Source organism: Lactuca saligna, chromosome 1 (genome assembly GCF_052625555.1).
Source record: "Lactuca saligna cultivar CGN05327 chromosome 1, ASM5262555v1, whole genome shotgun sequence".
Classification (NCBI taxonomy): Eukaryota; Viridiplantae; Streptophyta; class Magnoliopsida; order Asterales; family Asteraceae; genus Lactuca; species Lactuca saligna.
In genome coordinates, this window is record NC_136417.1 from 43821463 (window position 1) to 43845324 (window position 23862).

At 35.5% G+C, this 23862-nt stretch overlaps 2 protein-coding genes across 5 annotated transcripts; one reads left to right on the forward strand and one right to left on the reverse strand.

The window, feature by feature from the left end:
* The first annotated feature begins 1849 nt into the window (after window positions 1–1849).
* Window positions 1850–5499, forward strand: LOC145034529 (leucine-rich repeat receptor-like protein kinase PXC1). 3 transcript variants are annotated; one of them, XM_078982983.1, is made up of 5 exons: window positions 1850–2078; window positions 2286–2354; window positions 3427–4161; window positions 4242–4628; window positions 4698–5499. In XM_078982983.1, exons 2-5 carry the CDS (start codon window positions 2336–2338, stop codon window positions 5303–5305), a joined length of 1749 nt encoding a protein of 582 aa, XP_078839109.1. In that variant the 5' UTR covers window positions 1850–2078; window positions 2286–2335; the 3' UTR covers window positions 5306–5499. The 3 variants fall into 3 exon arrangements, with proteins under 3 accessions (XP_078839109.1, XP_078839095.1, XP_078839102.1); XM_078982969.1 differs by lacking the exons at window positions 1850–2078; window positions 2286–2354 and having other exon boundaries at window positions 3351–4161; XM_078982976.1 differs by lacking the exons at window positions 1850–2078; window positions 2286–2354 and having other exon boundaries at window positions 3351–4161; window positions 4260–4628.
* On the reverse strand, window positions 5413–10191 carry LOC145034516 (putative white-brown complex homolog protein 30). 2 transcript variants are annotated; one of them, XM_078982949.1, is made up of 14 exons: window positions 9607–10191; window positions 9443–9519; window positions 9055–9351; window positions 8906–8969; window positions 8650–8796; window positions 8524–8558; window positions 8344–8417; window positions 7368–8230; window positions 6974–7270; window positions 6465–6887; window positions 6251–6399; window positions 5878–6167; window positions 5656–5786; window positions 5413–5566 (listed from the first exon to the last, which is right to left on the reverse strand). In XM_078982949.1, the coding sequence occupies exons 1-14, from the start codon at window positions 9858–9860 to the stop codon at window positions 5413–5415; spliced, it is 3255 nt and encodes a 1084-aa protein (XP_078839075.1). In that variant the 5' UTR covers window positions 9861–10191. The 2 variants fall into 2 exon arrangements, with proteins under 2 accessions (XP_078839075.1, XP_078839083.1); XM_078982957.1 differs by lacking the exons at window positions 5413–5566; window positions 5656–5786 and having other exon boundaries at window positions 6026–6167; window positions 6255–6399.
* Between the last annotated feature and the right edge of the window lie 13671 nt (window positions 10192–23862).

Sequence of the window (23862 nt, forward strand, 5' to 3'; positions counted from 1 at the left end):
CCTCTAATACTCCAATTTCTTTTTTTGTGTGCGATCCTAACCACCGACTCACTCCTCGGCATATCCCCCCCCCCCCCCCCTCTCTCTGTCATTATCAACATATTAGGTATAGATTGGGGGGTTTTGTTGATTTATTTTTGGTTTTGGGGTTTGTTTTGGTTTTTAAAATCAAAATACTAACTCAATTGGTGTGATGGTGAATAGTGGTTGAATGTGGTTTTGATTTCAATTTATTAAGATAGTGAGGGAACCAAATTTGCAAATCGATGTTTTATTCTATTGTGGTTGTATAGCCCTAACTTTTGATCTTTTTGTCTTCTTTACCTAGTCTTTAATTGTGATTTATAGGTCTAATTACATGGAAGATAGACGCCAATGGAGGGTCATCGGAGAAGACCACCGACGTTGAATGGTAGGGAGTGAGATGGGAGGGTGACCGATAATGGAAGTGAGAATGGGATTTGAGTGGGTCCCACTTGTGAATACAATTAATTCATTTTCTATAAATAAAAAAAATAAAAATAAAAGAATAATAATAATAATAAAACTGGAAAAAATATATATATAAAAAGCAATATAGTTTTTAAGTCTGTGAGGGATGAAACATACAACAAAATCTAAACCTATGGACCGTCCAAGTGTAAAAAGTATTAGGGCTTAAACACGCAATTTTAGCAAATCAAATGGACGGTTTCATTAATTTATTCAAAAATGTTTTAATACCTTTTAAGGTATTTTGTGTATCTTTTGTTGTGGGTTAGTTTCATAATTTGTAACTTGACTAATTACAAAAATTATGATAATTTTTACAATTAGTAAAAAAATTATAAAATAGTTATTTTTGTTAATCAGTTTGCGGGAAAATAACCAAAAAAAAAAAAAACCAAGATTACAAAAGTAGTCATTAAAACCGCAGATGGATTAGGTTCATCTGCGATTTGACCTTCTGACCTACGAATGTACAAGATTTTAAAGCATGGACGTGCATTAAGGTTGTACATTCACAGATAGAAATTGTCCATCTGTGAACATTGACGTATCCCCATATAAATACCTTTTTTAACACTCATTTTTAAGTTTTTTTTTTGGGGGAAACTCTCTCTACATGAGTTATGAACATACATATTCTAGATTTTTCTCTACAAACTCTCATCTTCCATCAGTCACAATGCAGACAAACAAAATATTCACTCATTTTATTACAGAGGTTTTAAACAAATATATCAAAGAAATAACTGTTAAAGTTATAATTTTTTTACAAATTTATATATATAATTTGGTAATTTCGTAGTAAAACCAATCATTTTTGTACCAAAAAAAATTAACCGACAAATCACAGATGGACTGCAGAGTACATCGCATATTAACTGCAGTTCATCTACGAACATAGGTGAAAATTGGTTTTTATACCCAAAAGAAACTCATAATCCGTGAACTTACAACCCTAAATGCACGTTTCACGCTTTAAAAGCTTGTACATTTGCGGGTCACATGAATCTAATCCATCTGCCATTTTAAGGGTTATTTTTGTAATCTTGATTTTTTTGGCCATCTTCTATAAAATGATTAGCAAAAGTGGGTATTTTTATAATTTTCTCAAAAATGATTATTTTGTTAAGTAGTACGTTAAAAAGTTACGCATTGGATATCTTTTATTTAAACTGACTAAAATAACAATTAGGAAAAAAAAAACTAATAATAATCATAATAATAGTAAATAAAACTATAAAAGGAAATAAATAAATAAATAAATAAAATCATACTATATTTTACATCAATTAAATTGAAGTTTCAAAGTTAAGGGCCACCTTTGAAGGAAAGGAAGAGTTTAAGGGTCGACATTTAAAAAGCTGATAACAGACTAATCATACCCTTGAAAGTTGAAACCGGATCAAACGAACCCGGCGTGATTTTGCCGCCACCGCAAAGCCTGGGCATCGCCAATTCTCGTCCCCGACGAATGGAAACATCTGCACCATCTTCCTCAAAGCCGCGTCAATCACCTTTTCGTTACTTCTACTGTAACTGCTTCAAACGTTGTTGTCGCTGTTTCTGCTGTTTCTACTCTTACCCTTAAGGTTGTAACCTTAAACACTAACTCTTCTACATGCTAATTTTTAGATAAATCTCCGCCACTTTAAACCCTAACATCTGAATTAACCAATTGTCCAAACTTCTAGTTGGTTTTACCTCTATGTAGATTGGATTAGATGTTCTTAGTTTCAAATTTTTGTTTCATATAACCTGTGATGTGATACAATTACATTAATTCTGCTTCTCTACAGCTTTAAATCAGCTTGTGGGTTCTATTTATTGTGCAAGCAGAAGCAATTCAATGATTGAAGCTGAAGAGGGTACCTTTTCTTCTATTACTTGATCATGTAATATAGTAAATGGTAGAAAAAGATGGGTAATGTTTTATAAAAATTAGCTTGATAAGCCAGATGACAAATCAGAATTGAATTCTATAATATTTTTATACACTTAAATCATGAAGTCTGTAAAAATATATACTTTTATATACTTAAATCATATGAAGTTATTTATTTCGTAACAACAAGAATATTCAGACAGTAGTTTACATTATCAAAATTCATGTCTCTTGTAAAGCTGGACAACTTGCTGTTGAAAATTGAAAGTTGATTACAAAGAGAAAAACCCAACAAGAAACCAAAGGATTCCAACTAAGATTTCAAGTCAAGCAAAGCTGTTAACCGCTTCCTTTGTAATTAATTTCTTTCATTAATTAATTATTTTCCACGTCATTTTCAACACCACGTGAAATCCAATTTTATCCAATATTACTGTAAAACCTTTTTTTTTAAGATGATAATGCATAAGAATAGTATCACATTGATACAAGATAATTTTCAAAATTTAACATTACATACTTCAAGTCTTCAACAATATATATAACAACATTATTTTTAATCATCCTTTTATTTCTTTGAATAAATCAAAATTTACAACCTATTCATCTATTGTCTAAAAAACCTTTTATCTTATTTCAAAAAAGTTCCAACCGAAAAAGATAAAATATTCATATATTGTCTAAAAGATCCAATTAACACTCAAATATTCTTTTCTGAAAGATCCAAAAAACCAAATGGAAAAAGATAAAATATTCATCTGTTTTGCATTGTATCGTACGTTGTTAAACAAGTCATTATAAGTTGTAATTATATTAATTTGTGACAATGCTAAAGAAGGTTCATTGGTTGACACGTTAAAATAAGGTATCACTTTCCTTCCATGTCTTTCACAACTATACATTCTTCAACACACACAATTGTCCTCCCCAATCTCAACTCCCACCACCATCCTCCGTTCACCACCACCCTGCAACCACCATGTGTTACATAGCAAGATTTTACCAACTTCTCATAATTCAACTCATGCTTACCATGTTCATGTTTGTTAAGTCAGACACAATAACACGAGAATTCTACGATGAGGAGAGGAATTCACTGATCCCATTCCGAGACTCTATGAAGTCCAGTTTCAATTTACATGGAAACTGGACTGGTCCGCCGTGTCGGACCAATATGAGCAGGTGGATGGGAATCGGGTGTACCAATTCCCATATAACCCACCTGACTCTGGAATCGATAAATTTATCGGGATCACTCCCGGTTGCATTCCTACAAAACATTACCTTCTTATCAGAACTCAACTTAAACAACAATTCCATTTCCGGAGACCTTCCAACCCTCACCAATCTTATGAATCTGGAATCCGTATTCCTTTCCGGTAATCGTTTTTCCGGTCCCATTCCATCGGACTACCTCGACCTCCCGAAGCTCACTACACTCGAGCTTCAGCAGAACGAAATCACAGGCACAATTCCACCTTTCAATCAGGAATCATTAACTTCTCTCAATTTTTCATACAATAAGCTTTCTGGACAAATCCCGGAAACAAAAATCCTACAAAGATTTGGAATCAGTTCATTCGATCACAACATAGGGTTATGTGGAAAGCCTCTGGAAACACCATGCCCTTTTTCTCCACCTCCAAAAGACAAGAAGAAAACTCTTGAAATATGGAGTATTGTTTTGATTGCAGCTGCAGCAGCAATTGTTCCGTTTTTTGTGATTTTGCTTTTGTTTTGTTGCTACAAAAGATTTCAAGAAAAAGCAGCTAAGAAACAGGAGGCCATTGGTACGTAATAAGTTAAATACATAGTGCATGCCATGTGTTCGATGAAATTCCTGTAAAGCTGATTAATCTTATACATATAGAGGAAAATCCTAATGAAGGTGTCGCTAAAGCTCAATGGTCGCGAAGCACGGATGATCCTGAAAAAACAAAAGATTTGGAGTTTTTTGACAAACATAAGCCGGTTTTTGACTTGGATGATTTGCTGAGGTCATCAGCTGAAGTAATCGGGAATGGAAAACTAGGCACCACCTACAAGGCGACATTGGAATCGGGTATGGTTGTTGCTGTAAAAAGAATGAAAGAAATGAATTCCTTGAGCAAAAAGGAATTCATACAACAAATGCAATTACTCGGAAAGTTAAAGCATCAAAACCTAGTTGAGATTGTTTCCTTTTACTACTCCAAAGAAGAAAAGCTAATCATTCACGAATTCATCCAAAATGGAAGCCTATTCGAGTTATTACATGGTTCGTATCTATCTGTCTGTGTATCTATCTGTCTATATAACTTTATCTGATAGTTGTTGAAATGCGTAGAGAATCGAGGGTTTGCGAGAGTACCACTTGAATGGACAACAAGGGTAGAAATCATGATGGATGTTGCAAAGGGTTTAATTTTCTTGGAACAATCTCTATCTTCACACAAGGTGGCTCATGGAAACCTAAAATCGTCAAATGTACTTATCAACTTTACAGAAGAAACCGAAAGCGTACAAGCCAAGCTCACGGATTATGGCTACTTTCCACTTTTACCCTCGCGAAGATCATCAGAGAAACTTGCAATCGGGAAGTGTCCCGAGTTTGTGGAAGGGAAGAAAATGACAAACAAAGCTGATGTTTATTGTTTTGGGGTTTTGCTGTTGGAGGTGATTACAGGGAAAGTACCAGAGGATAATGATAATAATAGCCATGAGGATCTTTTAGATTGGGTTAGAGGTGTTTTGAATAGTGACTGGTCAATGGACATATTTGACTTGGAAATATTAGGAGAAAAAGAAAGGCATGAAGATATGTTGAAGATTGCTGAGTTAGCACTTGATTGTACTCACATTTCACCTGAAAGACGACCTAAAATGACCCAAATTTTAATCAGATTACAAGAAATCCATCAACCCCAACTCGTCAATATAGAGGTTAACTCATAAAATGGGTTGCACTCTTGGTATGATATTCGTTTCAATCATGTATCTATTTTTTTTTTTTTTTAAAATGTGAAAAGAAGGATTGTACAAATTACAAAGGTTTTTTTCGGCTATCTCTGTCTAGTAAGCAAACAAGTGAAAGCTATAATGCGTGTACCTAAACCAGTAGCAATAAGTAAACATAAACATTTGTTCGAGTTATGAATATCATAATCATAATGCTTCAATGCAGCACATCGCGTCATCAACCACACGCCATTATACCTGAAAATTTACATTTTAATTTATGCATTTAGTGTTAAAATATTATTGTCTCATAAGGTAATTAATATCTAGAGAACAATAGAACATACTCTTTTGCATTTGCAATAATAAAAGCTTCCAAAGCCCATTTTGGAAACACAAATGGTGTTATAACCGAAACAGCAGAATTTTTGCTCTGATTCGCGATTAGGGTTAGAACAACAGGAAGAAGCACAGACCACTGTAGAGAGAAGAATATTATTTATTAAATTATTATTATTATTATTATTATTATTATTTTGATAAAAGTGGTGTTGATAAATGTTACATACCAATTGGGCTTGACTAAACTGGAGGGAGATGGCGAGTGTGTAGGCTATGCCGGTTACACAATAAACAAGGCAGACCAAAACTATATAATTTGACCCGAAGCTGGATCTTGGATAGTTAAAGAAATAGAATAAACAAAGATAAACTAAAGGCTTCATCACTGTATTTATATGGTCCATTGTATCTTTTGAGAGAAAATACGATAAACTGTTCATCCCACTAGAGCTTTCCCTTTTATACTGTAGTTTATCCAGTGAAAACGTTCTCAAAGCTCCAATCATGCATAACAGTGCTACAAATTAAAGATTAATCCAAATTAAAAGTTTGTTAATTTCAATTCAAATTCAAATTCGTTTTTTGTTTTTCACCACTTACATACAGCAATGACTGTGTACTGATAACCAGTAGCACCGAATGTGTCGTCTGTCACTTTCGCCATTGTTCCTAAGCATGTTCCCGCCAGCAAAAGAATCAGATAATCTGCAGCTTGTACTCTTCCCTCACGTAATCGTTGCCGGAAAACCCTAAATTTCATACGCACAAGTTAAAAAGTGAACGGAAAAATATTATAAATTAACTAATCACTCACCTTTCGAGGTAATACTTATACTGCGTTAAAACTCCGGGAGTTACTCTGCCGGATAAATCTGGAGTTCTGAAGAAATTATACGTTGGAACATCTCGCTGAATTTCACTGGTTTTGGCTTCGGGATTTGAAGGTGGAGGTGAAGAAGAAGAACTTTGATCGCAGAGATGTAACATATCAGGGGGTACTCTGTATCCGTTATGAAGCATCCATCTTACCGGAAGTTGCTGAGCTGTCACGCCGCCGTTTGGCTTTATCATACCTTCGAGAATATCGATTAAATAATCTGGTGTATTTACACGCTCCGGTATCGTAATCCCTAACCCTGCGAAATACTCTTCCACCTTTTTCACAGGTCCATGGTAGACTGTAATTCCGCCTTTCGCCAGAAGTATCAAGTCGTCAAACATCTTGTACAACGAGTAACTGAAGAATTAAAAGAAATTAAAACCCGGTGAGTTTTTTGCCGGAAATGCGAGATGGAGAATTTTCCGGCGACCTTACTTACTTACCTTGGTTGGTGAACGACCATGCTGATGTTAACACCTTCAAGAGCTTCACGACGAAGAGCCCTAAGAAGCAAACTGGAAGATGAACTATCGAGACCTGACGTCGGTTCGTCTAATATCAACAACGAGGGTTCCATCACCATTTCCAATCCGACGTTTACTCGTTTCTTTTGTCCTCCGGAAATCCCTCTCTTTTCCACTGTTCCAACTGTGGAATTGCGTATTCCCTGGAGTCCTAATGACTCGATTACTCTTTCGATTATAAGAACTTTATCGTGTTTTGGCAAGTCAGCGGATAGTCTTTAAAAATTCAAGAAAAAAGTCAAAATTAGTCAACTCGTCAAACTATAAAGGTGCTAGTTCAGTAGCTTCTGATTCTCTCTCTAAGAATGCATACCTACAGCGAGCACTGAATCGGAGATTCTCTTCCACTGTCAAATCGCCATGAACGATGTCATCTTGGGGGACAAAACCGACGATTTTCTTGTAAGAATGAATGGATTCGTTTTTTCCGTTGACCAGAATCATCCCCGACATGGTGCATCCAGTTATCTTTCCGGTGAGAGCAGAGAGGAAGGTGGTTTTTCCGGCGCCGGAAGGACCCATGACTGCAGATATCCTCCCCGGCATAATTTTGCCACTAACAGATCGCATAATATATCTCTGTTTCCCTTTCAGAGTCAAAGTCAACTCCTGGAAAGCAATCTCAATCCGAGGTCTTTTCCTAATATCATCACCTTTCCGTTGTGCCATCGAAAGCAATCCCGAAAACGTCATGTTCTTATTCATCTCCTCCATTTGCTTCTCCTTCTCGATTTGACCATACGCGTATTTATATATTTTGCTTTTCGTGTGAAGATCTTTCTTCGTTTTCCCCTTTTTCTTCGTCACATCTTCCAAACTAAACCAACTGCTGTCGTCATTGTTGTTGCTGGATCCATCGTCCATCGACTCCAACATTTCATTGAGTTTCGTTGTCTCCTTTTTACTTCCGATCGAAAAGGGATTGGGGATTTTCGGTTTTGAATCGTGTCTTGCACTTGTTCTTCTTGAAATGGTTTTCGAGAGCTGTTGTTGTAACCCTAATAAGTCTGAGGATTTGGCCATTTCTTTTGCAGCTTGCCATCTTTCTCTCGCTTGAACTGTTTCTCGAACGTGTTTCGCTGCTGCTTCTCGGGATTTTGCCTGTTTTTTGTAGCGAGTTGACATGAGTTGGTCTGAGCAATTATACACGATAATTAGTATAGCCGTCAACAAAACCTACAAAAACAAAAATGAAAATGCCACTAGTTTTATTATTATTATTATTATTATCCTCAATTTTTTGACAAAATAACTACCTTTTGAGAACAAATAAGAGATGAATTACTTACAATTAGCATGATTCCGAAAGCCTTCATGCTTGGAATATTTGTCTCTTTCTCACACCTTGATCCAGCAAAACAAACTGCACAAATATCATATGTTAGATCATAGGAGTAATTCACAAAATAACAAATATGTAACGAATATAATATATAATATGATAATATGATATTATGAATAGAACTCACGCTTGCTTTTGACAGAGCCCATCCTACAGTAACGCCTGCAACCAAACAAAAACTTACATGTTATCAAGAAAATCTTGTTATCAAAGAACATGAAAATCAGTGAAGGGTGTGAAAGTACAATAATACCCTTTGGGGCAAGGGATTTCCTTAATTGTCGTTGGACAATAATGCCCTGGCGCACAAAACATGTCACTACCCATCTGTACAGGACCCCACATATCAGCCGCTCCACAAGTGTAATTTGGCTTTCCTGCGGGTTGTTGGTAGTGGTATCTGAAAATTTTCTCTACCCATTTATGTCTTAGTAATCCATATAAACCATAATCAAATCTTAAAAAACTATCAAAAAGGAATCCAAAATAGCATATAATATATAACTTACGGATCACAAATTCCACTTTTTTTATTCAGCTTTGCAACAGGACAATATGCACCCAAAGGGCATGCTTCAGTCACAAATTGACAGACATTTGTCAGTAACAAGCAAAAAATACAATCTTTTATGAAGAAAATGGTGAATTAGACACTTACGAATCATGCAAGTGAGACCTTGAGGACAGAAAAATCCTTCACAACATGGTTGGCTGTTATCTGTTCTGAAAGGGATTTTACGTGGATCTGTCTCATTGAATTCATATTTCTGGCCTGGATTTACAGCGCTAGCCCATCCTGCCTCACATCCTCTTGTCCATGATGTCAGATTACAGTTTCTGTTAGGGTCCAAGAAATGAGCTTGTGAAATGCTTTTTGTGGAGTCATCGACTTCTTTTATAAAACTTGTGAAGTATACTCTAAGTTCTGCTGCTGTACATAATCTCTTTGCAAGATCTGTTTTTGTAAGCTATTAGTAGTATCCATAATTGCATATAGTGGATGCATCATGTATGTAAATTGTGAAGGGTTTGTTTGTACTTTGTACCTTTGAACTTCACTTGACAATTTGTGAAGAATTGGTCTTTGCCTTCGAAGTTGAAAGCTCCGTTTATGTCTTTGTCCCTAGAACATAATGGAAATTAGTGAACATACGAAGTGGAATGTGAAATTGGAGGAGATTGTGAGTGGTGCATATTACTCGATACTCACACATCTTCAGTGCAATAGTGTAGGGTTCTTTGGATTGAAGTTTTGTATCTCCTAATCGACTTGTTGAATTGTTGAGAAAGGAAATTTGAAAACAATGGGGCAATTCTAGGTCGTTTATTGTTCGCAGGAGGATCATCGGGGTCGTCTTGACAACGAACACAGCGTGGCAGATAACCCGAAACAACGAGAATGAGGATCAAACATCCGATCGAAGAGGTGATTGCCCTCTTCTCTCCATTCATCTTCTCGTGCATACTGCAATCGGAATCATGACTTCTTTTCCCAGGAAACAAAAAAACGAGGAATTAGTTTGGGGAGGAATAGGGAATCAATCACCGTGTTTCTGTTTGTTCGAATTATTCAGGTTTTAGGTTGAGAAATGGGGATTGGGGATAAGTCTTGAAGATGATGAACCCATGAAAATTTGACCAGAGGTTGAATGATTTTGAGTTGAATTGACAAAAGAGGAGGACGTGGGTCAATGGAGGTGTGTTTGTTGTTGAGAAGATTGGTGATGGATTGAGAATCGAGAGGGAGACCATGGTTTCTGGCGGAAGAGATGGTTAGGAGAAAGGTGAGGCGACAAGCCAGGGATCTGGAGGGATTCGCAGATTCAAGTGACCACCATTTTATACGTGTGTGGTAAATCAGCTTTTTTTTTTTTTTCTTTTTGTTCAAACGAAAATTTTCATACTAGTCTTTGCAAACATTAAATTAAATATCACGTATAATTACCTATATATTCTTCTTAACCCATCAATTTAATACCAAAAAATATATTTAAAAATAATATATATATATATATATATATATATATATATATATATATATATATATATATATATATATATATATATATATATATATATATATATATATGAATCTACCAAAATACTCTTTGTAAATTATATCCCAAATTAAATACAATTACTTTTTGCTAAAAATTGTTAATTAGAGTCAAAATTAAGTCTCGAACCAAAATACACTATGTGTTGCCTGAATAAATTTCTTCATTGAACTCATACTGTCATATATGGGATTTCATTATCGGCAATGGATAGTATGCGTCGTATATGAGAATTCGGTAAGTCAAAAATACTTTTTGTTGTAAGACCAATTTAAATATAAAAGACTATTAAAGTTTCCAAGTTGTCGGTTATGTACGGGGAGTTGATCTGTACACAACAAATTTTCTCGTATGTATCACGAATCTATTGAAGTATGTACATTAGTTAACATGCATCACGATTATTTGTGAGGTTTCATTTGTTTAACAAGGCTTAACTTGCATATTGTAACTAATGATTATTTGGATTTTGACGTGTTCGAGATCCTAAAGGCTTTTGTAAATCATATGTCTGAGGTTTTTCTTTATTTAATTAGGTTTAATCATTCATTTAGTTCTATTATCTAATAATTTGGAAAGGATATTTTAGTATATTCATATTTTATTTTGATTTTTAAATATATTTTAGGGTATTAAATTGATTTATACCTCATTAAATTACTAGATTAAGTTTATATATATATATATATATATATATATATATATATATATATATATATATATATATATATATATATATATATATATACTTTACAAGGATATAGACATAATAGTCAATGTTTGCAAGGACGTACATTAAATAAAAGTTTAATTTTAAGGAAATTGAGTAATTTAACCATTTTTTGTGTTCTTTTAACTTTTTTTTTTAAAATGATCATTTGGTCCGAAATAGGTTATTTCGGACCCGATTTTATATTCGGTAAATACTGGGTAATAGATCTGACCCGGTAATATGGTCCTCCTATAAGTACCATTTAACCTCGTTTCAGACTAGATTTCACCATTTGTTTCGGATTACCCGACATTCCATTCCGGACACCACTAAAACTAAAAATGTCTTTACAGATAGCAGCGATGAGATGTAGTTTTTATATGTACGTTTCTATTTTGTTTATAATTATATGTCTTTATTTTAGATTATACGTTAAAGCATGTTTAGTTTATGCAATTATATAAGTATTATAGAGTCTTCTATTGTGTTAAGACAATTATAGGATTAAATGTACTCATACATGTATACTATATCAAAAATTGTTATAAAAAATCGTCCTTTTCACTAGTCTGGAACATGTCCGGAATCCAAAAATCATGTCCGGAATACTTAGAACTCTCCAGAATACAAGGAATCGGTTCCAGAATTTTGGCCCATAATTTATGGTCCGAACTTTCGTTCCATAACATATATACAAAAATATCTAATTAATTATTCTTTTGATTATAGTACGATTGAACATACAAAATTGCTGTTACTACAACATGCAAACCTGAACTTGGGCGCGAAATCATGACACATTTACAAAAACTGACCAGTTTGTGGGGTAATGTTTAGGTAATCATGTTTTAGTGATTACGTGAAAATGTCAATGGGTGTCGAATGTCACCCTTTACTATGTTACTATCTTATGTGCAATGAATTTGCTACTTTTGATCCAATTGACCTACATGAGTTTATATTTCCGGATAGCGACTATCATGTTTGCTTTGATAGGAAAGCATTATGCTTGGTCACCAGCTTGCGGTTCGGAGAGTATTTCCCTCCAAGTTTTGGTTTTGCAGAGTTCAGAGAACGTATGTTTCCATTTGTATCGATTTCACGTTCGGTGAGTATGGATGACCTTATGTACATGTTCAATAACTTACTTCATCAATTAAGTAATGAAGACGTGGTGAGAGACTCCATGTTGTATATACTAGAGCATATATTTTTGGGGAAATACCCTCGACAGCCAGTTACTAATGAACGCATGACACTAGTCTTTAATTTAAACGAGTTTAACAGGTACATAGTTTTTTACACACAGTATATCAAAATGATACATATACTTATTAAGTGCATTTTTTGACATAGGTACTCATGGGGCAGAGTGATATGGGATTTCACTTACAATGAGATGTGCACTGTGTTTGATAAGATTAAAGACCATTTGAACCCGAATACGCAAGAGTCGATGTTACTAATGTATGTAGTTTAGTCCACCTTGTAATTTATAAGTTGTTATGACATAAATAACTTAATATTAACATTTATATATTGTTTTTATGCAACGTCCCCCCAAAGAATTGTTGTAGCTTACTGCATAGGAGCGTGTTGCTTTATGGTGGATTGAGAGTGTCCCGTGGATATATGTTGCAGATTATACTAATGTTTGACTTATGATTTTCATTGTCTATGTTTTAAAACAATTTTCTTAGGAATATGTAGCAAAAAAAGTTATCATTCCGAACAACATTTTGTAGAATATTATGATTTCGTACAAACATCATTATGAGTTTTATAGATCAACAATATCATAAATGTTGGCTACTTTTTTTACTAGTATTAACTTTAGGTCTACTCTTAGACTTAACTTTACTTTTGGCACTTGACATGGTCCTAATTGAAAATTCATTTTTTTGTTGTCTCTGCGGGAAACAAAGCGTCACAGTTTCTGCTTGTGTGACTGATCCTTTGGCAACGGTTGCATTTTTATGAATCAGACCTTCACCTAGGGATGGGATACAGTTATGGGTTTTAGGCCGTCCGCCTTGTCGTTTGTCCATCAATGGTGGCAATACAACCATGACTTCATCTGGTTCTTCATATTCAGCTGGAACTGGCACATGGAACACAACCTCTATATACAACGATCGGTATGTTTCCATTGTGAAGGGCGATAACACCAATGCACTGCAGTGTTGATATCTTAGTTCCTTGAATATCGACATATCATGAGTACAAGGTATACTCGACAATTTTCATTTCCCACACGTGCAACAACAACTTTCCAAGTTTACTATACCATTTTTCATTTGGTCATTCACCTCATATTTGCTTTGATCAATCTGGTATACCCGAAAAACAGAGGATTTGTTGATCATCCTATCGATGACCTTCTCAGCATACTTAGTAACATCTTTTTTGCTTCCATTTATAAAAACGTTTACATATATGTTTTCATGCACAATAAATTACACTACAATTATCATGGAAGTATTACAATATAAACACTTACCTCTAGCATTACGTCGCTAACACCACCATTGTTGCATAGTTGCTCGAAAGAAATCAATCAACATTATTATTGGTAGTTTTTGTGTGTCTCTTGATAATGCATTGACGGACTTATCAATATTTGATGTCATAAGATTGTACCAAACCACAAGGAAACACGACATTTCCCATCTCCCATTACCGATTATGTCTAGCAATGTACGTCAATCATCGTTTAGTACACGACGTAGCCTACCCAAGCTTTCTTTCAAATCAGACTCTCAGTAGGCTTTTGCAGCCTCTCAAAACAAAATCTTTGTTTTATCTTGTTTGTCAATCTTTGCTATCATATTCATCAACAAATGGTGACAACAGAGCCCGTGACATCCATTCGGGAACACAACTTAAATGACCATTTCAATTGAATTGGCTCTATCTGATATGATAGCCAAAGATGGAATGTCCTCAATACATTCTTTGATTCATGATAAAAACCAAATCCATGAATATCCACTTTTAGTATTACCAACACCAAATGTAATAGGGAGGATTTGGTTATTACCATCCATGCCTACTACTAGGAACATCGTGCCCAGGTATCTCCCTTTAAGGTGTGTGTCGTCGATGATAATAATAGGATGCAAATTTGTTTGAAACGCTCGAACCTAAAAAGTAATTAATAATCTAATTAAAGAGAACGCATGTGTATAGACATTAAATATAAAGAAGTCAGGATATAAAGAATATTACCACGCAACCGATAGCCTTCAAAAAGTATTCAATTTTTTTGCATCACTCGTATTTATATATGTAACCGTCTGTGGATTATTCTTTTCCAAGTTGTAACAGTATAAAGTTAGTCTTTGAAAGCTTTCTTCAGGGGTCACTCTCAATAGATTTAGATCATACATTTTAGCATTCCATGTTTTCCAGTATGAAATATGTACACAAAGACGGTCATTTAAAGTTTGTTGTATCTGTTTCCCCCGCAACATATTACTCGTACTATCAGCTAATATGCCCTTTAAGAAGTGACCCAATACTTTTTTTTGGCTTTCAGGTGATGGGGACGTAGTTGTGTGTTTGAGCAGGTGTGTTTATCCGATAGTTTAACCACTTTAAATCTATCAATAGTATTATGTTTTGTTGCCCGTAAACTTCAGTCATAATTATCCATAAAGTAAACAACTTCAAATCTATCTTTTGTAGATTTTTTCACTTTATATTGGAACCATTCACTAACACTTTTAAATCCTAAACTAAGCCTAAGTGTTTCATTACCTTTGAAGGGTTCGTATAATTTTGCATGGGAAGTATGGTTACATTTTTGTTGAGCTAATTCGGGCAATGGTAAAGGTTCAGGCATACCCCAATGAGTGGTTTGTGTTTCTTCATAATCAGAAAATAAAAAGGAAATTTTTCCTCTTGTGCTTTTCAGGAAGGGATCAGTTTCCTCCTCTCCACCTTTAGGATCATCCCTATCAAATTCAGTGTAACTCTGAAAATGTTCAATTTGTTCTCCATGTGGAATTATATTACCATCATCAACCAACATCATTAGTTTTGTCTCATCATTCGCAAATTCATCAACATCAACAATAGGTTCAACATGAACAGCGTTACTTTTAGACCTATAGTCACCCCCAACTATTGGGTTATTGTAATTCGGAACATGGTTGGTTGTCATAGTTAATAAATTACAAATTTGGTTACTTCCAACACTAGAAGACCCATTTCAACTAGGGGTTGGATCTGTAGTTTGGAGCCTTGGATTCCACCGGAAAGGACTGAACATGAAAAGAGTTGAAAGGATTCGACGAGTTGCTTAGCCAACTCGACGAGTCGAATAAGATTTACCCGTTTTTGGGGTCCTGAGTGATCTCAGTGAGTTGAGAAGGCATTTCGGTCTAAGAGATTTCGATTTAGAGTTTTCGGCCCTCGGACACTAAAGAACTCGACGAGTTATTCAGGTAACTCTGCGAGTTGACTCGGGATTTTAGTTTTATGGACCTCGAAGGAACTCGACGAGTTTCCAGATGCACTCGACGAGTTGGGGTCAACATGGACTGTTGACCTTGACTGTTGAACTTGACTTTGACCAGGCTTAACCAAGTTTGACCTTGAGGGTATTTATGGTATTTTGGGATTTTGACAAGTTAGTCACATGATGGTTATAGGAAGTTGAGTTGGAGCTACGTGTTGGGACTTACCTAATTCTATTTTATTAGTTCAGCATTATTAAGAGGTGAGTCTCCTCACCATACCAATAGGTCGAAGGCACCATGGCCATCCCATTATTTGTTATGTGACATGATAGTTGGATATGGAATATGTGGTATGCTAGTTGTAATTGTAGTACTTGCATGAAATACCTCAGGGGGTTCCCGAGGCACTTGGGTGTAAGACCTTGGAGGGTTTCCATGGCATCCTTGGGCTAAGACCATGTGGAGGTTCCATGGCTCCCGGAGTAAGACCGTAGAGGGTTTCCAAGGCATCCTTATATGTTTGTATGTCTTATTTATATGGTGGTGGGCTAAGACCATGTGGGGGATCCCATGGCACTCGGAGTAAGACCCTGGAGGGTTTCTAGGGCATCCCTATATGTTGTATGCATGGCTTATATGGTTTTCATAGCTTTTATAGCTAATATGGATTACGTGACTATGGTTTTGACAATTCACATGGATAGGAACTCATACACCAATAAATCTAAGTGTCATAAGGTTTCTCTCTGATTCATGAAAATGACGGTGAGGAAACACTTCCACTAAGTAGATTTTAGCTAGATAGCAATTGGGATATTTGCATTCTCAAAGTCGTTAGTGGAGCGTGTGTGGTTTACCGGCACACTAACTTGGACTTGTGAGAAATGGCAAAGGTCAAAACGATCAAGACTATGATTATGGCATCCCTTTTCATAGTTCTTAAAATTGTTTTGACACACCCATGAGCTATCTAAGGGAAGGTGTATGTTTTTGATAAAGTCTTATCAAAACAATCTAGTATCAGAAATCTGAACTTTGGTAACAAAGTCAATAAAGTATTGATTTCTAGAAGTCGAGCTTTCTGAGTACATGTCAAAGCTAGTGGGAGCATAAGTGTTATGCTAATAATCATCATGTTAGTGGGAGCATGATAATTACGATAAGTATTGCAAGCTAGCAATGTTAATTATAGAAAACAAAAGGTTTCAATTGGGAAAAAGTTGTTTTGCTATAATTAAGGGAGAGGAAATTATACTTCATCTCAAATCTATAAGCTTAGATCATGAGGTTTTAATCATTTAGTCAAGGATATATATGAATTTCATGTTGGAATGGCTCAACATAAGGAAATTCTGTATATGGGTCCATTATTTGCGTTCTTAAATTCGATTATGATTACGGCATCCCTTTTCATAATATGAATTATGAGAACTTGGCAAATAGAAATGGAAATGTTATAGCAAAAGACTGGTTTAGTCTTTATGTGAGACATCATGAATCGTGTCCCATATGCTTCGGATATAGGATCGATTACATGTGCTATATTTATCCTTTCTAAAAAATTTCCAATGCCTGGGGCATTAAGAAGGGAAAAGGTTTAGAACTGGATATGACTAAAAGGATTAAACAATTGTCGAGGACAATCTAAGGTTTACCAAAGATTGGTTGCTCAAGGACAGTTGGAAGTATAGTGATAATTCTGGAAGGACCATATTGACATAATCTGTAAGGAGGCAACTCTTGTTCAGAAGTGATAGTCAAAATGGAATCCGGAAATGTTTCAAAGTTAGAATTTTCAATCTGTGTAAGATTAAGGAAACTTAATGCAAGAAGGATGGTTCCAAGGACTTGATCTCCTTTGGAATGCTCTGTAATGATTGTTGTTAAGTCTTTCTGACTTTGTGCATAATCATTACAAGAGGATCGATGCATATAAGTTTAGAATCTAACAGATTTCAGTAAATGACATGAATTTGGAATTCTTGCATTTGCAGTAAGGATTGTGAAAAAAGAATCATTGAAGTTATGTTCAATTGATCCAGTTCACAAAGTAAAGATCATAGACAAACATAGTATGCATACTTGGTGTATGGCATGACTAGTGTTTAGAAAACATAGTGTGCATGCTTGGAGCATGGGACAACTATTGTTTTAAATTCAAGAATAATGTTGATAGCTGAAACAATATACAATAAATAATGTGTAATCATATGGTGATAAATAAAAAGTGTTTTATTTATATTCATAAGTTCTGAGACCATATTGGATTCAATTATTATTGTGTTTCACTTTGCATGTTTTGACTTCCCGAATAAACTAGGTTATTCTTCCGGAATGACTAAGTTATTCAAACCATCCACAGTCGATCATATGTTGGAAGTAGATATGAATTAAGACTGTCATGGGTTGGCTTGTAGAGGTCTAAGATGTTGGACAAAGGGCTACAACACTCATGAGTGCTCATAAGTTCTGAGTATTGGATTCAACCCGCGCTCATTGGAATCACTTCATGGATTTTATCACGAGTGATCATGAGACGATAATATCTTATATTCTTCAAACCTAGAGATATGAGTTGTTACTATGAGTTGATAGTACATTGATTACACGAAACGCATTGGTAACTCGATGTTATAAAACGTGTCTTTGTGTATGATTCAACAAGTAGTAGAACAAGCCATATGAGTCGAAGTTTATCCATTCCTTTTACCTTCGGGATAAAAGTGATATCTGTGGGCCCCTCGATGATTTGATGATGACAAATGGAAGTGCTCGGCCGGGCCAGGACTGATTTGATTTGTTCAATTAGTCAGTCGTCATAAATCGGAAATCGGGAAACAACTAATGGACAGAGAGAATGATTATAATCCATGTCTCAGTCCATATGATATCTAGAATGGAGGAATATATGATCCCTTATCTAATGGACAAGTCGTTGACAAAGATCAGAGTTCATCTACAAGGTCAGAGTTCGACAAAAGCTTTTGAGAGCTACGATTGCTAGTTGGTTCCTGAAGTCATACGCAATAATAGTTTTAGACTTATCCAAGTGGGAGACTGTTGGATTAATGTCTAAGTCCATAACTATAATTGGTAAGACTTGAACCGACCCGGCATGGTCCATTTGGGTTGCATGGCATCATGCACTTGGATAGACTATAATGAGAGAAATAAGACACTTATGGTTATTAATATATTATAAGTTCTAGTATATTAATAATAAGAATAATGAGATTATTTAATTAGTATTGATCAAGAATTAATCTAGAATTAATTAAGTGATCAAAAGAAGACTAATTAAATATATGGGTTGATTGTGTAAATCATTCACTCTTATATATGTGGGCTTGTGATCCAAGATTCCTTATGTTGGACTAAGTCCATGGGGTGACCCATGGATACTCCATGGAGGTTAAAATCCATGGAGCATAAGGAATGGGTAAAGTCATGAGTTACATGGTGTAACCCTAATAGCCACCATATAAAAGAAACCCATGGCTCAAGAAATCGTGACTATGTATGTGTATGAGGGCTAGACGATTTCATGAAGTGTTCTAATTTCTCTCTAAGTTATTCCAAGTGCTTATGGTGTTGTGTGAACCATTTGAGGTGTCACACTTGGGGCACTAGGCACTCAAGCTTCATGAAGACAAGCACTATCAAAGAGGTATGTATTCTATCTTGTTATATCCATTATTTTGTATGCTAGATTAGGATAATACCTTGGATGTTCATATTTGCATGTATAATAGAGAAAACATAGATCCAAGGTATTTAGGGTTGCATGTACACTTAGGAGTGTTAGAATGCTCATAACCCAACAGTGGTATCAGAGCCTAGGCTTGTTTTCTTGTTATACCTGCAATAGAAGCTGAAAAATCGAGTTTTGGTGCTGTCAGCCCAGCTGACTCGCCGAGTCCATGAAGGGACTCGACGAGTCCAAGGCAAAATGCATCCAACTCGCCGAGTTGTGTTCATGCACTCGACGAGTTGGACCCCAGACAGCATATCTTCGAGGTTTTTGGCTAGAAATGGACTAGGAACATTACCCTAAGTTGTTTTGAACTTATAAACTTGTTTTTTAATGTGGTAATGTTCATGCTAATCCATTTTCAAAGATAATTGTCAATAGATTCATGTTTTGTATTAGTTTAAAGGTTAGACTAATTACATGAAAAAGTTTGATTTGAATTATCTTGTTCTTATGAGTTGCTTAGATTAATAGAAAAGTTGAGTGAAAAAAGTTGTTTTCAATCCAAATTAATCTAAGAGTTGATTCTAAAATGTGTTTTTGTAACTTGTCCTCAAGTTATATGAAAAGTCACATTTAAGTTTCATAAAAACTCATAAAAGATGGCAATGGTTACAAAAGATGAAGAGTCTTGTCCTTAAGTTATGGAGGTTCAAGAGTCACTTCATTAATAAATAAATAAATAAAATATGTAACCTTAATTAATTCCATAAGTTATAAAATAAAGAAAAGATTAATTCTTTATTAGTTTAAAGTCTTCCATAATTTGTCCACAAGTTATGGAACTTGAAGAGTTTTTGGATTAAAACTACTTTAAACACATAAGTTATGGAATTAATTAGTTTTGAATAGTTTCAAAACTTGCCCTCAAGTTTTGGAATTTGTAAAGTTTTCTCTTATGAATACTTTAATTCCAAGTTAGCCCTTAGAATTTTAAAAGTTAAAATTCAACCCTTATACTTTATAATATTATAAGTTAATAATATATATATGTATAAGAGTAAAGTCGGTCTTACCGCTAGTACGCCTCATTCACGAAGCCGGACTATAAGGTGGGTATAAGGTTGTTGCCTATAAAATGGCAACTTAATGGGTGTCCACTCTCACCCACCGCTTGCTTGACTGGTGGAGGGTCGTTAGCCGAACGGGTTTGACAGGACTATAATTCTCCCTTCATTAAAAGTATTAATGATAAATACTAAGTAACTAAACTCTAAATAATACCCAATCTTAGTTACTTAGGAAAATGTGAATAAGGTGCTAATCCATGAAATTACACTTTGCACTTTGTTTAAGTCGATTAGTGGAGCGTGTGTGGTTAACCGGCACACTAACTCGTATTTAACAAGGTAGGTAAAGGGTAACTTAATGTTTATCATAGTATCGATGGAGCGTGTGTGGTTAACCGGCACATCGATTGAGGGGTAAACACTTAAGGGTACCCAGTAATTTGCATGGTTACTTCACACCTTGTTTTGTGATCCTCGGCATCCCAGTCACAAAACCTGAAGGGCACACTCGAGATTGAAACATGCCATTGAACAGTTCAATGAATCTCAAAAGATCTAGGAATTTCAAATCCAATTAAAACCTAATAATACATTTCGTTTATCTTGGTGGAAATTGGTGAATCGTCATTCACCTACCTTCAAATTGTTTTATAGCTTGGATTACGGCATACCTCTTCTAAGTTATAAAATAGTTTGTTGGGTCCTAGCCTTAATATTTCATATTGGGTGTCATATTAAGGACTTTAAGATCAACTATCTTCAATATCTCCCAAAACATGTCTGTTTTAGACATTTATGATCTTCCCAAATCTCTTGAAACAAGCATTCCTAATGAAGATGATGTCCCATGGATATCATACTTCTTTATCCTCCTCCAATTATTCTCCCTAACCCACAAGTTCTTTAAAAAGTTTAAAGTCACTCGAGCCCTATTGGCAAGTAAAGGTCTTGGTGTGGTCACATCTTGGAGATGTAGTCACATATTGACAAGCCGGGAGAGTTGGGTGTCAAAGTCTTGAGAAAGTTGGTGGTTCAATCACTTTCTAAGTCACATAGTGAGTTCTTTTGGAACACCTATGAAATAGACTATGACAAGACCCTTAATGATCTTATCTATTGTTAAGATCAACTTCCTGAAACTTTATGGACATTGACAATGGTGACACTGGAAATACAGAAAAAGCATTCTCTTCCCAATGGAAAGGGATCGGCCATAGTCAACTCGGTTGAACAAATGGTAAAGAGAAAAGCTAAGTTTGTGATAGTCTCGTGTACCATTATCAAAGGGTCCATATGTTTATATTGCCAAAGAAAGGGTCATTATTTGCGAAGCTGCCAAATTTACCTAAGGATGTTAAAGTCAATAAGGTTGACTCTACTTCAGGTAAAATCCACTACTCTAACTCTGTTAAGTTTCTATTCTGAGATTCCTTATACATGATGTGACTGGGTCACATGGTAATGTTTTAAGAATCAAAGAAAAGTAAAGGAACTCAAAGAAAGAATATGCTGAATCTGATCGCATAGATGGATTTCTATTGCGTAGTTTGAAAATCGGATTCTTGAGCTACTTCTTAGGAGTTATGAGATATTGCTAAGGAATAGATAACAACAAGTTTTCATATGGATTGTAAGGGTAAGTTTTTCCGCATAGTTTTGAAAATAAAAGGAAATTTTGATTTTATTTATTTTAAAATATCCTTACAATGGCATTTGGAAAAAAATTGTTGCTTATATGATTCCATTAATAGCAAGAGTGGAAATATGAAATTGATTCCTTCATTTGTGGTAATGTCTAAATTTACCAAATAAGGAAAGACTCTCATCATCCAAAGTCTCAATTGGACCGGGACTTGGAATCATGCAAGTTGTATAGCATGATGAATGAGAACTTTCAAGTATTGGAAAAATTAAGACTAATTACTTGTTCACATGGATGTGTGAGTCAAGTAATGGACTAAGGGATCGAGTACATAGTCATGTGCACTGATTAAGTCCACCACAAAAGATGTAAGGCTATTCGTCATAGTTTACTAAAGCTCAGTAAATATGATTATACTTACAAGCTTAAGTGTAACTCTGAGACGTTGGAAAAGGTTCCAATGTAAGGCAGAGCGAATAAGAAGAATCAAATTAGGCAGAAGGATAAAAGTTTCTCAAATCTGAAAAGATGGGAGAGTACTTTAGTATCGGTTTTGTGATCATCTTAATGATTAAGAAACCATATCAAAATTAGTTCTCTAAGGAAGTCTCAGTTCATTCTTATGACTAAGAAGAAGGGATCTTGAATTGTTGCAATGGTTAAATCAAGAAGATGAGTCATACTTCGTTCCAATACAAGTCTTAGAGTCATACTCCAAGATTGTAATTTGAGTGACATGTCCTTAAAGAAGGTTTAAAACACTTGACAAATGTAAGAGTAAAATTTTTCTACTCTTGTACATTTGAAATTGGTAAGTTGTGATGTTTTGGATAAAACAAAGACCAACTTAGGCCAATTGTGTGAAGTGTTTGTCTTGATTAGAATCCGCACTATCTCTTGGATGTTTGACAAGGGAGTCTTATAGGTCAAGAGGACAGTGGGTTCTGTTGGGTTCTCTTCTGATGATAACTTCTTTGCCACGAGGAGTCCTTCGTCTATTCGATGTCTGATGAAATGATGTTTTCTTTCGATGTGTCTGGATCTCCCGTGATCCCTTGGTTCCATTGCTAAGGCAACTGTACTTTCACTATCACATAAAACTTCCATAGGCTCCTTTATAGCCGGTACAACTCCAAGGTCTCCAATGAAGTTCTTTAGCCATATATCCTCCTTCGATGCCTCGCTTGCTTCTATATACTCTGATTCGCAGGTTGAATCGGCCACTGTCTCTTGCTTGGAACTTTTCCAAGTAATTGCTCCTCCGTTTAAGGTAAATACCCAGCCTGACTGAGAGCGGAAATTATCCCTATCAGTCTGGAAACTAGCATCATTATACCCTACTACTCTCAAGCCATCACTCCCACCGAGGGTAAGGACCCAGTCCTTAGTCCTCCACAGGTACTTGAGAATGTTCTTTACCAAAATCCAGTGAGCCTTGCCAGGGTTCCCCTGATATCTGCTGACCATGCTCAATGCAAAGGCCACATCAGGACGAGTACAATTCATAGGATATATGATCGAGCCTACAATGGAAGCATACGGTACTCGACTCATCTCAGCTATCTCAGCCTCTATACTCAGGCCCTGAGTCTTACTCAATCTGGCGTTACTCTGGATCAGTAACTCTCATTTCTTAGAATTCTGCGTGCTAAACCTATTCAGCACCTTATCCAAGTAGGTACACTGACTAAGTCCAATTATTCTTTTACTCCTGTCTCTCAAAATCCTTATCCCTAGGATATAGGCAGCTTCTCCAAGGTCCTTCATAGCGAAACACTTCCGAAGCCAGGACTTAACTTCGTGCAAAAGTTGGGATGCGATTTCCCATGAG

Excerpts from the sequence above, each read along its gene's own strand:
- LOC145034516 (XM_078982949.1), bottom strand. The coding sequence starts at position 9,860 with ATGCACGAGAAGATGAATGGAGAGAAGAGGGCAATCACCTCTTCGATC. Across the intron at positions 7,271-7,367 it reads CGATTCAGTGCTCGCTGTAG|ACTATCCGCTGACTTGCCAA; the intron begins GTATGCATTCTT and ends GAATTTTTAAAG. Across the intron at positions 6,888-6,973 it reads ATGGTCGTTCACCAACCAAG|TTACTCGTTGTACAAGATGT; the intron begins GTAAGTAAGTAA and ends TTAATTCTTCAG.
- LOC145034529 (XM_078982969.1), top strand. The coding sequence starts at position 3,351 with ATGTGTTACATAGCAAGATTTTACCAACTTCTCATAATTCAACTCATG. Across the intron at positions 4,162-4,241 it reads TAAGAAACAGGAGGCCATTG|AGGAAAATCCTAATGAAGGT; the intron begins GTACGTAATAAG and ends TTATACATATAG. Across the intron at positions 4,629-4,697 it reads CCTATTCGAGTTATTACATG|AGAATCGAGGGTTTGCGAGA; the intron begins GTTCGTATCTAT and ends TGAAATGCGTAG.